Source organism: Neolamprologus brichardi, unplaced genomic scaffold (assembly GCF_056152115.1).
Source record: "Neolamprologus brichardi isolate AB-2024 unplaced genomic scaffold, ASM5615211v1 NODE_ptg000008l+_length_2720982_cov_1, whole genome shotgun sequence".
In the NCBI taxonomy this organism is placed as follows: Eukaryota; Metazoa; Chordata; class Actinopteri; order Cichliformes; family Cichlidae; genus Neolamprologus; species Neolamprologus brichardi.
The window spans coordinates 727,885-745,916 of record NW_028270135.1 but is presented as its reverse complement, the minus strand read 5'-3'; the positions used below and the strand labels follow the sequence as shown (position 1 = coordinate 745,916).

Sequence of the window (18,032 nt, the reverse complement as noted above, 5' to 3'; positions counted from 1 at the left end):
GACCCATGCTTCCAGGAACACGCCCATCTGTTGAGATTTTGGCTAGGGTGAAATTTTGGTCAAACCTGAATTTAATGCTACTTGTGAGGACACTGTCAGGTTTATGTGACTTATGAGTACCATAAGGTCACACTGATATTTCATGTTTAGGTGAATTGTGAAGCCCATGGAAACACATAATTTTCAAGTATACATGACTTATAAGGACCAGGTAAGGGTAGGTTCTGTATTTTCAGCTTGGCTCCTTTTGAGATTACAATATAATAGGCATGGATGCACAATAGTAATGCTCACCAGTCGGGTAACTTCTGACAGAAATATCAGACATTTATGTGTTAATAAAACAGTAAATCTGAGCTGTGTAGAGACTTAAAAAAAGACATAGGTCAAATGTGGTCAGTCTACTTTTTAAGTCTTAATATTGTAATGCATTAATTCATTTTGTAGTGAAATGCATGTGAATAAAAATGTGGAACATTATCTGCCTTTCTTATCATTTAATTGCAAAAAGCACCCAGCATAAACCACAGATTTATGAGTAACAACAATGCAATACAGAAAACTGCAATACTGACATAACTGTGGAAGTAACAAAGTATCTCTCTTGCTTGTTTCTTTTTTTCTTGCATCTTTCTTTTAATGCTATGATCCTGTTGTGGATGTAGTACCTTATGACAACCCAGTCTCTGCCTTTCAGAGCTGCCAGCTCTGCTTGGAGGCAGCAGTCACATTCCTTTTTACCTGGTACTTTGCAGCTTGTTATGAAGTGAAACATGCCGCTCAGCAACCTTCACTTCATCATTTGTCCACTTGCGTCTCACCTTCCCAGCTGTCATAAATGGAAACAAAAGAAAATATCTTGATGTGAATGCAAGAAAAGATAGAAAATATTCTAGTTTATAATGTGAATACAAAATGTTCTTAAACCTTGCTTTCTACTGGAGCACTTTAAAGGAGCAATAAGCACAATTCACCATACTTAGGTTGAAGGAATTAATAATGGCTATGTGAAGAACTAGAGGTGTAATTACATCTGGAGTACAGCATGAAGTCACAATCCCTCTCTCTGTGTTGATCTCCAGCCATAGACTTTGGTTTGGTTTACAGGCAGTGCAAAACAGCACACCTAGCAGTGAAAAGATATTGCTTATTGCTCCTTTAAGGATGCTTGGAATGAACCATTTGAAGTGCTGTGTTCTGCTGGGAATCAAATAAGATGAAATGATTTATGATAAAAGCTCTCAACAGTGTCATGTCTGAAAACAATAAACTTGTCCTTTGATCACAAGTATATTCACCTAAAACATTTTGTATTTGGGTGCCTTTACCCCTTCTTGGTGAAGTGTTGCTAATGTTTTTGTTGTCCAGGGTGATTGGGGCAGAGGTGCCCTTCATGTTGTCCAGGGCAGCTGAGTAAAGCGTGTGGCTTGGAACCCCCGGAATACTTGGTCCTTGAGCCTTTGAAAAGTAACAGTGAAATATGAGAATCAATGCATGCAATAGGTCTGTTTGCTTTTTTCTCTGCATTGTAGGCAAAGTCAGCGTTGGGCAGTGTGTAATTCTACATTAAGGGGCTAAGGGGTGATCGTGGCTCAAGAGTTGTAATCGTAAGGTTGCCGGTTCGAGCCCCAGCTCCGACAGTCTCGGTCGTTGTGTCCTTGGGCAAGACACTGCACCCGTTGCCTACTGGTGGTGGTCAGAGGGCCCGGTGGCACCAGTATCCGGCAGTCTCACCTCTGTCAGTGCGCCCCAGGGTGGCTGTGGCTACAATGTAGCTTGCCATCAGCAGTGTGTAAATGTGTGTGTGTGAATGGGTGAATGACTGAATATGTAAAGCGCTTTGGGGTCCTTAGGGACTAGTAAAGCGCTATACAAATACAGGCCATTTACCATTTGATGTGAATATTTTACATGTGAACATACTCTACTAATAATACTCATCACAGTGAGTAATATTAGTAGATTGTTTGAAATCGGATAGTGTATTATTATCATCATGACAACCATCCCTGCTGTTCAGTTTCAATGTAACACACAATAGAGTTGTTGGTTCTACCAACTGAGAAAGGCTACAAAAACAAATTCATGTCCTTCACAGCTTAAAACAATCTGAGGACAATGTAACACAAAAACACAAAAATATCAAATTTAGTAGGATAAAAGATCAAGCTGATACTTTAAAGGGAAAGTTAGGACTAACAAATGGTACGCCAATTTCTTTCTCCTAAGATGTTCACAAACAAGTAATGCTAATGTTGATTATGGGAAACTTTCAATCAAACTGATTATTTTAATACAATCAAAGGGCATTTCATTTATGCACTAGGCCCAACTGACACATATACTTGATTCCAAATACAAAAAAATAATGTGTAACCTGTTGGAAGAATGAAGTGGGTATGTCACTCACCAATTGGTCTGTAGGAGGTTGAGACAGGGCCTCAGCACTTGGTGTCTGCAACAAAAGACAACAATATAACGTCAGAAACATTCTGCACTGTACATCCTGACTAGATAATTAACTACAGATCATATTTGTATCAGTGAACATTATTACAGAAGGATCTGACTTCCTTATACCAGATTCTATAGAAACTTAACACTGTATAGTTCTGCTGCCCAACGATATGAGGACAGTGTAACACACACTAGAGTTGTTGGTCCTACCACATGAGGAAGGCAACTGAAACACACTCATGTCCTTCACAGCTTAAAACAATATGAGGACATGACGACTGAACACATGTAGAGTTCATGTTCCTGACTTCTAACTTCTTGTGCTGTTGTCAATAAAAGCTCTAAACCCAAAAGTGATGTAAAGCCATCTATTTCCCCAGAAATCCAATCATGTAAACTGATCAGCGGGAGGTTAACAATTAACTCTGGTAATTGGTGATTCTGTTCTCAGACATGTGAAGCTAGAGACACTGGCAACCATAGTCAATTGTCTTCCAGGGGCCAGAGAAGGCGACATTGAAGGAAATTTAAAACTGCTGGCTAAGGGTAAACGTAAATTCAGTAAAATCATAATTCACGTCGGCAGTAATGACACCCGGTTACGCCAATCAGAGGTCACTAAAATCAATATCGAATCGGTGTGTAACTCTGCCAAAACAATGTCGGACTCTGTAGTTTTCTCTGGTCCCCTCCCCAATCAGACCAGGAGTGACATGTTTAGCCGCATGTTCTCCTTAAATTGCTGGCTGTCTGAGTGGTGTCCCAGAAACGATGTGGGCTTAATAGATAATAGGCAAACCTTCTGGAGGAAACCTGGTCTTGTTAGGAGAGATGGCATCCATCCCACTTTGGATGGAGCAGCTCTCATTTCTAGAAATATGGACAAACTTATTAAACCCCCCAAAATATGACTATCCAGAGTTGGGACCAGGAAGCAGAGTTGCAGTCTTACACGCCTCTCTGCAGCTTCTCTCCTCCTGTTACCACCCCCCCCCCCCCCCCCCCCCCCGACCAAAAAAAACCAAAACATCTCCTTTAAAACTGTGTCAGCTCCCAAACAGACAAAAAACAAACTAAAAACCAGCAATAAACAACAAACTTAAAAAAATCACAAAGAAAGAACAATACAGTATCCACATCTTAACCAAAGAGTAAAACAGTGAAATGTGGATTATTAAATATTAGGTCTCTCTCCTCCAAGTCTCTGTTAGTAGAGCAGGGCGATATGACCAAAAATATTTATCACGATATACATTTGAAAATTTGCGATAACGGTACAACTGATGATGTAATTGACACTAGACAAAATACTTTACAACTCCACAACTTTATTAGTGCAAAAAACCCCATCAAAGTATTTTCACTTAAACAAGCAGTTGTTTTTTTTTTATGTGCATTAAAGTTATATAAAAATGTAACAGTGCAAATTCCTTGCTGACAGTTTAACCAAAAGGCATTTCCAGTGGAAATTGGAAATTGGAAAACAGTGGAAATATCCTCAGCATAACCATGTATAATATCCACAAAACTTAAAAAGAGGTTATACACACACAATAAGGTAATATTATGTTGAAATACAGTATGTATCACTCCGCGAGGCTCCTGCCTACGATAGCCGTAATGCTCCGACAATCCATCAAGCGGTGCGGCTTCGTAGCTTAGCAAAGTCGTACTGAAACATTTGACAGATTTTTGAGCGCCGTGTACCACATAAAATCGTTTCGAGATCAGTAAACACAACCAGAATTCATACATAAGGCACACGGGATTAAAGGGGCACTGTCAATTTTCAGAAAAATCAAAGGATTGATTTTAAGTGTGCCGTATTTTCCAAACAACACGGTAATAACGACGCCCCGCTAGCATGCTCTACCAAAAATAGTGCTTTGTTGTGTGTCTGACGTACAAAAGCTAAACCAGTTCCACACCACTGAAGTTGCAGCATTTTTATAAACCAATTCTGGTTCATCCGTTTCATTTAACGATCCACTTTCGCTCTTCTCATTCTGCGTCGCCGCCATGTGCATATGTAAACATAGGCACTGCGCATGAATGTTTTACCCATATTCTATCGAGATATTTCATTTTCCTATCGTTGCCCAAAATTACACCGGTATTACCGTGAACGGTATGATATAGCCCAGCCCTATCTGTTAGTACATGACTTAATAATTGATCAACAAGTCGATTTACTCTGCCTTACAGAAACCTGGTTGCAGCCGGGTGATTATGTTAGTTTAAATGAATCAACACCCCCGAGTCATTCTAACTACCAGAAACCTTGAAGCACAGGTCGAGGGGGCGGTGTCGCAGCAATTTTTCACACCAGTCTATTAATTAATGAAAGACCAAGACAGACTTTTAATTAATTTGAAAGCCTGATGCTTAACATTGTCCACCCCAGCTGTGAAACTCAGAAACCAGTCTTACTTGTTATCATCTATCGTCCACCTGGGCCTTACACAGAGTTTCTGTCTGATTTCTCAGACTTTATATCTAATTTAGTTCTGAGCTCAGATAAAATAATTATTGTGGGTGATTTTAACATCCATGTTGATGCTAAAAATGACAGCCTCAACATGGCATTTAATCTGTTGTTAGACTCAATTGGTTTCTCTCAAAATGTAAAAGAACCCACCCACCACTTTAATCACACTCTAGATCTTGTTTTAACATATGGCATAGAAACTGAACATTTAACAGTGTTTCCTGAAAACCCTCTCCTGTCTGATCATTTCTTGATAACATTTACATTTACAATAATTGATTACACAGCAGTGGAGAGTGGACTTTATCAAAGTAGATGTCTTTCTGAAAGCGCTGTAACTAAGTTTAAGAATATAATCCAGCCACTGTTATCATCGTCAATGCCCTGTACCAACACAGAGCAGAGCAGCTATCTGAACGCTACCCCAACAGAGGTCGATTATCTTGTTAATAATTTCACCTCCTCACTACGTACGACTCTGGATACTGTAGCTCCAGTGAAAACTAAGGTCTCTAATCAGAAGTACCTGACCCCGTGGTATAATTCTCAAACACGTACCCTAAAGCAGATGACTCGTAATCTGGAGAAGAAATGGCGTGTCACAAATTTAGAGGATCATCATTTAGCCTGGAGAAATAGTTTGTTGCTTTATAAAAAAGCCCTCCGCAAAGCCAGAACAGCTTACTACTCATCACTGATTGAAGAAAATAAGAACAACCCCAGGTTTCTCTTCAGCACTGTAGCCAGGCTGACAAAAAGTCAGAGCTCTTTTGAGCCAACCATCCCTTTAACGTTAACTAGTGATGACTTCATGAACTTCTTCACAAATAAAATTTTTATCATTAGAGAAAAAATTACCAATAATCATCCCACAGATGTAATATTATCTACAGCTGCTCTTAGTTCCATTGATGTTAAGTTAGACTCTTTTTCTCCAATCGATCTTTCTGAGTTAACTTCAATAATTACTTCCTCCAAACCATCAACGTGTCTTTTAGACCCCATTCCTACAAAACTGCTCAAAGAAGTCCTGCCATTGATTAATTCTTCGATCTTATGTATGATCAACCTATCTCTAATAATCGGCTATGTACCACAGGCCTTCAAGGTGGCTGCAGTTAAACCTTTACTCAAAAAGCCATCTCTAGACCCAGCAGTCTTAGCTAATTATAGGCCAATCTCCAACCTTCCTTTCATATCAAAAATCCTTGAAAGAGTAGTTGTCAAACAGCTAACAGATCATCTGCAGAGGAATGGTTTATTTGAAGAGTTTCAGTCAGGTTTCAGAGTTCATCACAGCACAGAAACAGCTTTAGTGAAGGTTACAAATGATCTTCTTATGGCCTCTGACAGTGGACTCATCTCTGTGCTTGTCCTTCTTGACCTTAGTGCAGCATTCAATACTGTTGACCATAATATCCTATTAGAGCGATTAGAACATGTTGTAGGTATTACAGGTACTGCACTGCAGTGGTTTGTATCATATCTATCTAATAGACTCCAATTTGTACATGTAAATGGAGAGTCCTCTTCACCCACCAAGGTCAATTATGGAGTTCCACAGGGTTCAGTGCTAGGACCAATTCTGTTTACATTATACATGCTTCCCTTAGGCAGTATCATTAGAAGACATAGCATACATTTTCACTGCTATGCAGATGACACGCAGCTCTATCTATCCATGAAGCCAGGTAACACACACCAATTAGTTAAACTGCAGGAATGTCTTAAAGACATAAAGACTTGGATGGCCGCTAACTTTCTGCTTCTTAATTCAGATAAAGCTGAGGTTATTGTACTCGGCCCTGAAAATCTTAGAAATATGGTATCTAACAAGATTCTTACTCTGGATGGCATTACCTTGGCCTCCAGTAATACTGTGAGGAACCCTGGAGTCATTTTTGACGAGGACATGTCCTTCAACGCACATATTAAACAAATATGTAAGACTGCATTCTTCCATTTGCGCAACATCTCTAAAGTTAGAAATATCCTGTGTCTTAGTGACGCTGAAGAACTAGTTCATGCATGTATTACTTCCAGGCTGGACTACTGTAATTCATTATTATCAGGATGTCCAAATAACATGATGAAAAGCCTTCAGCTAATCCAAAATGCTGCAGCAAGTGTACTGACAGGGACTAGAAAGAGAGAGCATATTTCTCCTATTTTGGCTTCCCTTCATTGGCTTCCTGTTAAATCCAGAATTGAATTCAAAATCCTGCTCCTCACATATAAGGTCTTAAATAATCAGGCCCCATCTGATCTTAATTACCTTGTAGTACCATATCACCCTATTAGAGCACTTCGCTCTCGCACTGCAGGCTTACTTGTTGTTCCTAGAGTATTTAAAAGTAGAATGGGAGGCAGAGCCTTCAGTTTGCAGGCCCCTCTTCTGTGGAACCAGCTTCCAGTTTGGATTCGGGAGACAGACACTATCTCTACTTTTAAGATTAGGCTAAAAACTTTCCTTTTTGCTAAAGCATATAGTTAGGGCTGGACCAGGTGACCCTGAATGCTCCCTTAGTTATGCTGCAATAGACGTAGGCTGCCGGGGATTCCCATGATGCATTGAGTTTTTCCTTTCCAGTCACCTTTATAACTCAGTATGTGTTAATAGACCTCTCTGCATTGAATCATATCTGTTATTAACCTCTGTCTCTCTTCCAGAGCATGTCTTTCATCCTGTTTTCCTTCTCTCACCCCAACCGGTCGCAGCAGATGGCCGCCCCTCCCTGAGCCTGGTTCTGCCAGAGGTTTCTTCCTGTTAAAAGGGAGTTTTTCCTTCCCACTGTTGCCAAAGTGCTTGCTCATATGTGGTCATATGATTGTTGGGTTTTTCTCTGTACCTATGAAGCGCCTTGAGGCGACTTTTTTTGTGATTTGGTGCTATATAAATAAAATTTAATTGAAATTGAATTGTACTGCTGCATACTGTGACATTTACAGTTGCTTAGTTAATTAAGTGACTTAATTACTCACTTTTATTTACTAATTTAATTACTAAATGAAGCTGGAATTGTGCATTCTGCAGTTTTTAATAGTGTGTTATTAGTTTTTAAAGAAACAATATGCATTTTATACTATATTGTAAAAAGTATAAGGTAAGTTGAATTTAAAATATAATTAATGAAGTGTTGACTTTTTTCATCAATTCTTGTAGATACACAGAGTCGAGACTGAGCCTGATGATCATACTGAATCAGATGACAGTGGCAGGAATCTCCAAGTTCAACTGCAGATTGCAGATTCAATTATATTAATGCAGATTAATATAAACTCTTCAAGGGTCAAAATCTGCACACTCATCATTCTGCATAGTGAAGGTCAGACAATTTGTGCATTGATCTTGAGAAGTAAGACTCATTAATTAATAGTAATATAATTAGACAAATGTTGAAACTTTATATTTCGAGACATTTTGTCAACAACAAAAAAAAAACAAGATGTGCAGGCACTGATAACTGAATCTAAAGACCTTCATTTTTCAATTCAAGATTTGCCGGATTTAACTGTTGTTACCCTTGCTTATAGCTCACCCTAATATGTATAAAAATGTGAAAAGTTTTTGATGTGCGTTAGAATAATTGTTTAATTGGCAAGGTTTGAACGAACAATTTTCAGAAGCCTCAAATCTTATCTGTTATTATTCCACGAATGATTCAAATAAAGTTCACCTCCATTTCAACATTGAATACGACTGTGGACATAAGAGCTAAAAGGTGCTGTCCACGCATGTGTCCGCTAAGCCCCAGAAGGGTATAACCTGGGTCAAATATGTTATTGTGTCTGACACACTTACAATATGAGGACTCGCAGAGTGACGTCACTGAAAGTGTGTTTAAAGTGTGTTAAGTTCCAAAACTGGCCAGTAGGCGGCGAAACTGAAAGTGAGCAAAAACGCTAAACACACTTAAACACACTTTTTCATAAAATTGTGATGTTTCAGGACATTCTAGATTTTTGGTTTGGGAGCATGTTGGGAGCCTCTAGAACACTTTAGAAGACTCAGAAAAAATCCTCATTTTTCCGAGCGTCCTCATTTTGTGAGTGTGTTATCATAAAATTGTCCTAAGATGTCATGAAAACAAGTACACGCACACACACACGCAGACACACACACACACAGACACACACACACAAACACACGCAGACACAAACACACACACACAGACACACACACACACAGACACACACACGATCATGCGAATTCCTGAGGTCAGATGGCCCAGGATGTGAGTGGGCGTTAAGGCGTCTGGGAAGGGAACTCAAAACTGGATTAAAGATGGCAGACAGTTGGTGTCGTAAACCACCGCCTCTGTTCAAATTTAGACATATATAAAGTGAATAATATTACTTTATTATCACGTTGATGCAGCACATGGTTCAGTTAGCTTTGTATAAACACATGTGTTAGAAATGTTCTTCAATCAGCTCTTTTTACTCTCTTACATTTCACAGCCAGTACTTTTTTACTTTTACTTGAGTAAAGAAGTTGAATTAGTACTTGGAGTATTTTTAACAGTAGTACTTCTACTTAAGTACACACTGTGTGTACTTTTACCACCTGTGTCTGAGACCTCCTTCAGGGTCCACCTGAAGCTCTCAGTCTGCTGTGGAAAAAGGAAATCCAGGTGAGTTTCTCCTGATCACCTGAGGCCGTCATTACTGTGTGAACCCACACACCACTCCTCACTCCTCCCACCTGCTGCACACAGTCACTGAGTACAGACAGGCTTATTCCTGTAAAGGGAGAGGCAGGAAGAGGCGGAGCAAAGACGAGAAGTTTAACGTCATTTTGCAGAAGTGAAAGTGAGAGAGAGCAGCAGCAGAGCTGCAGTCGAGTCCTGTTTGTCTCTAAAAGAAGATTCACTGGAGTCCATCAGGTTTCTCTCAGCAACAGTGGTGAGTGCAGCTGATCACACTTCCTGTTTCTACACAAATCTTCACTCTGTTCACTTCATCAGGGCCACCTCATTTCTCCATGGTGCCACTTAGGCTACGTCCACACTCGCCCGGATAGATTTGAAAACAGCGCTCCGCGTCCACAGTAGCGTTTTCAGTCGTTTTCACAGAGTTGTGCGTCCATATTGAAACGGCTGAAAACGCTTACGTTCCAGTCCTGCGCATGCGTGAAACGTAAGACGATTCGACCTGTCTCATTTCTGTCTGCCGTTTATTTACTTTCCGGCTGTTTGAAATGTCGTGGGAAAAGGTGGAGGTAAAGCACAGAGATTTTTAAATGGACTAACAATGAGGTGGAGTTGCTGCTGCGAGTAACACAAAAGTACAAAGTTGCAAAGGCGAGAGAGAAATAAAGAATTTGAAGAGAAGCTCTGTGGAGCATGTACAGACTGATATTCATCTTTAATAGGGCTGTCAGAACAGAGCAAACAAAAAAACTGCTGTATAATACCTTTGTTTAATTGGTCACATGACTGCATCACATGACTAACACGGACGGTCTAGCCTTCGTCGCGCTGTTCAGGTTGCCTAGCAACCATGATACTAACCGCGAGAAACGCGAGATTGTGTGACATAAATGAAGGAGAAAAAAATGTTTTGTTGGTCATTCATTTTTGTCATGACATCACTTTGATTAGTTGATTATCTGAGGCTGAGACCACAGGACTGTAAAACATGATTGTTGGACTTCATTTTTGTACTGAACAGTCATTACAAGAGTAGTGAGTAAATAACAATCAGCTCTTGTTGTTCATGAGACTAAAGTCATCTCACTGTGGTAATGTAAATATAATATGGCCAATATTATAGTATTGTCAGATTATTATGATATATATATATATATATATATATATATATATATATATATATATATATATATATATATATATATAGCGTGAAGAAGCTTCTGTGATGAAAAGAAACAGTCCAGACGCTTTTCTCTCCAAGCTCCTCAGACTACTGACGCTTGTTTCTCTCTTTTTAAAAATGAAATTTAAAGTGAATTTTGAATCAAATGTTTCTTTTCTTTCTCCCTCAGAGTGCAGACATGTCTGCTGCCAGCAATCTGCGATCTGAAGATCAGTTTCTGTGCTCCATCTGTCTGGATGTGTTCACTGATCCAGTCACTACATCATGTGGACACAACTTCTGCAAAACCTGCATCAGTCAGCACTGGGACATGAATCAGAGCTGTCAGTGTCCCATGTGTAAAGAGACTTTCTACACTCGACCTCAGCTGAGGGTCAACACCTTCATCTCTGAGATGGTTGCTCAGTTCAGACGTGAAAATTAAGCAGAAAGCCAGCAGCAGCAGCTCAGAGCAACAAGCTGCCAAACCAGGAGAAGTTCCCTGTGACGTCTGCACTGGAACCAGACTGAAGGCCCTGAGGTCCTGCCCTGTGTGTCAGACCTCCTACTGTCAGACTCACCTGGAGCCTCATCTGACAGTGAAACATCTGAAAAGACATCAGCTGATTGATGCTGTGGAGAACCTGGAAGGCAGGATGTGCACGAAGCACGATAAACTCCTGGAGCTGTTCTGTAAGACCGACCAGACATGTGTCTGTGTGCTCTGCTCTGTTTTAGATCACAAGGCTCATGAGTTTGTTCCTCTGAGAGAAGAATATGAAGGAAAGAAAGCAGAGCTGGAGAAGACAGAGGCTGAGATTCAGCAGATGATCCAGAAGAGACGACTGAAGATTCAGGAGATCACAGAGTCGGTGAAGATGAGTAAAGATGCTGCAAACAGACAGAAAGCAGAAGGTGTTCAGGTCCTCACGGCTCTGATGGAGTCTGTTGAGAGATGCTTGAAGGAGCTCATGAAGGAGATCGAAGACAAACAGGAAGCTACAGAGAAACAGGCTGAAGGTCTCATCAAAGATCTGGAACAGGAAATCTCTGAGCTGATGGAGAGAAGCTCTGAGGTGGAGCAGCTCTCACGCTCTGAAGACCACCTCCACCTCCTACAAAGCTTCTCCTCCCTGAAATCTGCTCCACCCAGCAAGGACTGGACAGAGGTCAGAGTTCATCCACGATATGAGGGGACTGTGGGGAGAGCTGTGGCTCAGCTGGAGGAGACAGTCTGGAAACCCATGAAGAAGAAGCTGTTTGAGGCTGAGCTGCAGAGGGTCCAGCAGCATGAGGTGGATGTGACTCTGGATCCTGATACAGCTCATCCTAAACTCATCCTGTCTGATGATGGAAAACAAGTTTATCATAGTGATGTGAGGAAGAAACTTCCAGACACTCCAGAGAGATTTTCTCTGTGTGTTTGTGTTTTAGGAGAGCAGAGTTTCTCTTCAGGCAGATTTTACTTTGAGGTTCAAGTTAAAGGAAAGACTGAGTGGGATTTAGGAGTGTCCACAGAGTCGATCAACAGGAAGGGAAACATCACACTGTGTCCTCGAAATGGTTTCTGGACTGTTTGTCTGAGAAATGGAAATGAGTACAGAGCTCTCGATGACCCTTCAGTCCCCCTCTGTCTTCATCCTGGTCCTGAGAAGGTGGGGGTGTTTGTGGATTATGAGGAGGGTCTGGTCTCCTTTTATGATGTAGGTGCTGCAGCTCTGATCTACTCCTTTACTGGCTGCTCCTTCACTCACAAACTCCACCCATACTTCAGTCCCTGTCCTAATGATGGTGGTAAAAACTCTGCACCTCTGATCATCTGTCCTGTTAATAACATTAATCTATCCCTGATTTCATTGGAAGAACCGCTTGATTTAAATTGATGAATGATTGATTTTTCTTGAAAGGAACAAATGAACATATTGAGTGTAAATCCTCTACAGTCTCCATGTTTCTATAGAATCTGATCATCAGGACTCTGATTCACACTTTGATTCTCATGGAGTTTGATTTGAACAGAAGAAAAGTTGAATCAGGAAATGTTCCCACTGATGGAGACTCGAGCTGAAGAGCAAATATCAGAGAATAAATGTCCAAAAGCTTCATTTACAATAAAGTTTGTTCAATGCTTTGAGTGAATCCAGACTCATGTGTGGCTGTTATACGGAGCATCAGAGTCCAGCTGAGTTATGTTGGATACAAACTGCTTATTTTGGCTCTGTGAGGATTTTTGTTCACTGAAAACTGATGAGACGGATAATATTCAAAGAACTCTGTAGAGATTCATGCATCCATGTGCTCCACCTTTCTCCTCCACCTGCAGGTGTGGAGGAGAAAGGTGGAGCACAGACTGCTGCATCCTTCCAGTCACATCATTTTGATGATTATATTTGCATGTTGTGATGATTTGGGTTAAAGATAAACAGAGTTGAATGGCTGCAGTCACAGCATGAAGACGATGCTGAAGCTCACAGTGAAACATGTTCACTGAGATTTAATTTGAAGAATAGAAAGTGTGTGTGGCTGCTGACAGCTGCAGTCTCTGTTAGTCTGCATGTTCAACACACACACAACTTTCCCCCTGAGGCAACGATCAAACAACAACACAAAGAAAAGCTGCAGACACACACACACACGCACACACACACACACGCACACACACACGCGCACACACACACACACACACACACACACAGACACAAACACACACACGCAGAAACACACACACACGCACACACACGCACACACACGCGCACGCACACACACACACACACACACACAGACACAAACACACACACGCAGACACACATACACACACACACACACAGACACAAACACACACACGCAGACACACATACACACACACACACACAGACACAAACACACACACGCAGACACACATACACACACACACACACAGACACAAACACACACACGCACGCACACACACACACACACACACACAGACACAAACACACACACGCAGACACACATACACACATGCACACAAAAAATTGTGTCATCATGTTTTAGTGAGGTCAGACAATTCCACTGTTGTGGCCGACATCAACAGACAGGGGGGTCTGGGGTCCCCCAAGTTATACACACTTGCACACAGACTGATAGTCTGGAGCAGTGTTCACCTGCTGTCGCTGAGAGCAACTCACGTGCCAGGAATCCCAGAGGTGGTGAAGCAGATCTGGCTGCGATTCGGTCAGGCGACCGTGGACGTTTATGCATCCAGGGAGAATGCTCAGTGTCCCCTGTTTTACTCGCTGCACAATCGGAGAGCTCCACTCGGGGTGGATGCTCTAGCTCACGAGTGGCCGAGAACCCTCCTCTGTTTTTCCCCCAGTGGCCCTCATTTCTCCAACTCTGGCCAGAGTGAGAGAGAGAGGCCACTATCCTGATAGCCCCACACTGGCCAGGGAAGCACTGGCTGGCGGAGACTTTTCAGCAGCTGTGCGGCCCACCTTGGCCGTTACCACTACGCAGAGACCTCCTGTCTCAGGCACAGGGGGAAATATTCCACCCCCACCCAGAGAGGCTAGCTCTATGGGCTTGGCCTGTGAGTGGTTTAACCTGAACACAGTGGGGCTCCCTCATAGTGTTATCGACACTATTCAGTGTTCATACCATTGTCTACTAGGACGCTATATGAGCACAAGTGGCGTGTGTTTGAAAGCTGGTGCTTAGAATCACAGGCCATCCCTTTTCAGTGCTCTGTGGCAGTGATTCTGTCATTTCTTCAGGCCCTGATTGATAAGGGTAAAGCCTTCTCCACCATTTCTGTCCTTGAAGACGGCTCTATTAATTGCTTTAGCTTCAGCTAAGCGTGTAGGAGAGATCCACGCTCTCTCAGTGCATTGGTCATGCATTCAGTCCTCCTCGGATAATATGAGGGTCAGTATGCGGCTCAACCCCACCTTCATCCCAAAGGTTGTCGGCACATGTTCCCCTATAGAACTGCTGGCCTTTTACCCACCGCTTTCTCCTTAGAGGAGCAACAGCGGCTGCATACCTTGTGTCCAGTCCGTGCTCTGCGCATTTATATGGACAAAACCCAGAGTGTCAGACAAAGTGACCAGCTGTTCGTGTCCTGGGCTAAACCACAAACGGGAAAGCCTGTGTCTAAATAGCGCCTCTCCCATTGGATAGTAGGAGCAATTGCCCTGGTCTTTACTAGCAGGGGCCTTCAGCCTTCCACTAGAGGTCTGGCAACCTCATGGGCTCTCTTTAGGGGAGTTTAACCTAGCGCATTCAGTCCTCGGTGCAGGTTCTTCCCAGGTGGGAGCTTCTTTCCTGTGAAGTGCTGTTGGGGACATTTGTCTTCATAACAGGCATGTCTGGCAATCCGGGATTCAGTATTCCTCCCGTAGTGAGACACGAAACTAATGCTATGAAAGAGAACTTACGGTTATGTATATAACCCCGGTTCTCTGAGCAGCATGAGTGAGTGTCTCACCAGACCGCCCTCCTTGCTATGGAAGCGTGGAAGAGGTGGGCTTGTTTTGAATGACATCTGACGCTATGTCAGCCTATTATATAGGGAGGCACTAACCCCTCCTGACATGGGTGTCACTTAGCCAGTATGTGAGGGCTGGCATAATGGTATTTGAGCTTCTGAGGAGGTCACACAGGAGGCGTTCCCCGTAGTGAGACACTCACTCATGCTACTCAGAGAACCGGGGTTATATACATAACCTTACGTTTTCTCCAAGCATGACATCCCAGTGCATTTCAGACCCAGCAACACACTCAGACAGAAACTGGTTCACCCGAAAGACAAAACTCCTAAACACAAACTTAACAATGTGGTGTATGCTGTACAGCGCAGCGAGGAATGCCCAGACCTCTACATTGGAGAGACCAAACAGCCACTTCACAAGCGCATGGCACAACATAGAAGAGCCACCTCCACAGGACAAGACTCAGCAGTCCATCTGCATCTAAAGGTCAAAGGTCACTCTTTCGAGGATGCCAATGTTCACATTTTGGAGAAGACAGACGGTTTGAAAGAGGAGTGAAAGAAGCCATTTATGTCCAACAGAGGGGCGGGCCTTACGATACCAACTGTCTGCCATCTATAATCCAGTTTTGAGATCCTTCTCAGACGCCTTAACGCCCACTCACACCCTGGGCCATCTGACCTCAGGAAATCACAATCACAATCACAAGAAGCTCGCGGCTCTCCAACGGGAGATTGAGAGACCAGTGTTGGACTGTAGAACTGCTTTGAAATTCATAGGAGTTGTTCACACTAAAGTAAAAACCACCATCACTTATGCGGAGACCCCTTTGGCGCCAGCTGCAAGGCTGGAGCTGAACAACAACACCCTGATAACGACTGTGTTTAGACTGTTCCTTCCCATTCCATGCAAGGCCACCTGGGTTGGCTGGAAGACTGTTTACTTAGCCTGGCAGGGCGAAGGACACTGTCTCAGCTGAACTCTGGACACGCACACACATACATATACACTTACATGCACACACTCATCCCCCCTCCCTTTCCAAACGCCTTCGACGCTTATTCCCTTCTGATGCTGACGGTGTATCAAGGAGACCAGCGCACGCAGGCCCGGATGTACTGTCTAATTCGGCTGTCTCTCACCCTTTACCCACCCCTGTTGCTTGTCATGTGTTTCTTTGGTGTATTAAGAGTTTTTTCATGTGCAGAGGTGTTTCTTTCTGTTCTCAAACTGATCTCCCTGTTGGAGCTCAGTCTGGGGGGAGTTATTTTTTTCTCCTTATCTTTCCTCATGTGGTGCATTTTTCATTGTTATACCTCTCTGACCTGTCTTCCCCATGCGATGTTTTATGTAATGTATGTATGGTCGGAGGGTAAGATGGCGCCGCCATTGCGTGCAATAGGTCGGCAGCCTTATAAAATTTCCCCTTGTGGGACTAATAAAGGTATATCAAATCAAATCAAATCAAAGAGCCGATTCTGAGAACTCATGACCACAGTGAGCTGCTCCAAGATGTGATCCAATTTGCGCTCAGAGGTGTTATTCTGAGTATTCACAGCAGCTGTAAACCTCTCCAAGATCTTATCCATGCTGCACTCAATGAGCCATTTTGAGAAACTCACACATAAAGTAAAGCTCCCTCCATAAGGAGGATCATATTTCTCATATGTGCAAGCTTAAACCGAGGACTCTTCTCTGCTCGTTTTTTTTGAGCAGTTTTTAATGCTTTATTGAAGTGGAAGCATGGCGCGTGTGTGATATATGTGAATGTCAAAGTAGTTAATCTAATGGGATTTACTTCCACCAGTCTGGAGTTTTGATGCCTTTTTGGTATTCACATGCTCCACTTCAGCATTTCTTTTTCTTCCTCTTTTCTCTCTCCCCTCCCAGGTGCAGAATTCCTCAGAAGAATTCCGCATCCCAAACCTGTGGGTTGACGTATACTATACGTAATGTGTGCTGCTTTTTTTTTTTTTTTTTTTTTTAAAGTGGAATTTGGACAATTCAAATATAACAAAACCAATGTAACTTAAAGGAAAAGTGGTGAAGTATTAGAAATTCAGTTTTTAAGAAAAACTGCATTAGAAATCAGGAGATCAGCTTGTGCGCTCTGGAGATGAGCTGTTGTGCCTCTGCACGTTAAGTTACAGTCAAAATTAATTTCTCTGGAGATCACCGGGTTTCAGTTGAACCGCGTACAGAGGTTCTCATGTACTTTTGTTAATGTTCTTGAATGAAACAATTGAATTAAAATTTTATGAAATTCAAAAAAAAAAAAAAAAAAAGCTCAGTTTGCACATACAGCTCAGTTTGCACATACAGCTGAGGAGGAAGCGAGGAGGCTGACAGGTAAGCGGAAGTGACGGTCAAGGTAAGCGACTCATGTTGTAACTGACGTCAGACGCCGGAGATTTTGGCGGAAAATTAAAGCAAATGGTAGTTTAGATTTGAACAAATTTCTTTAAGCTTCAGTATTACCAAATACACTTATCAATTGTCTCATAACTAACAATATTTGTCTAAATAATCTCCAACACCCAGAGTTTAGAGGCTCTCCAAGATTATATTGATCAGTGCTTTCAGGATCTCGTGATGAAGAAGGCCCAGAGTGCAGCTTCCCCGGCCAAATCTGAGACGCCGTCGTCGAAAAGACAACGCCCGGCAGATTCCCCCGGCACAACATCGCCAGCCGGCAAAGATATTGCCGACATACTGGAGTCAATCGACAAGCGATTGTCCAGTTTCGACGCAAGGCTGTCCCTGGTGGAGATTCTTCACCGGGAATTTAAATGCTTGCGAGAATC

At 42.4% G+C, this 18,032-nt stretch overlaps 1 protein-coding gene and 1 pseudogene across 2 annotated transcripts; one reads left to right on the top strand and one right to left on the bottom strand.

Annotated features, from left to right (window-relative positions):
• Window positions 1-442: 442 nt before the first annotated feature.
• Window positions 443-2,491, bottom strand: LOC148094773 (uncharacterized). The gene is made up of 3 exons (XM_087837126.1): window positions 2,417-2,491; window positions 1,299-1,521; window positions 443-829 (listed from the first exon to the last, which is right to left on the bottom strand). The coding sequence occupies exons 1-3, from the start codon at window positions 2,489-2,491 to the stop codon at window positions 738-740; spliced, it is 390 nt and encodes a 129-aa protein (XP_087693252.1). The 3' UTR covers window positions 443-737.
• Window positions 2,492-9,742: 7,251 nt separating this feature from the next.
• On the top strand, window positions 9,743-12,673 carry LOC148094772 (E3 ubiquitin-protein ligase TRIM21-like; annotated as a pseudogene). The gene is made up of 3 exons (XR_015718419.1): window positions 9,743-9,850; window positions 10,950-11,631; window positions 11,683-12,673. The product of XR_015718419.1 is annotated as an E3 ubiquitin-protein ligase TRIM21-like (transcript).
• The last annotated feature ends 5,359 nt before the right edge of the window (window positions 12,674-18,032 follow it).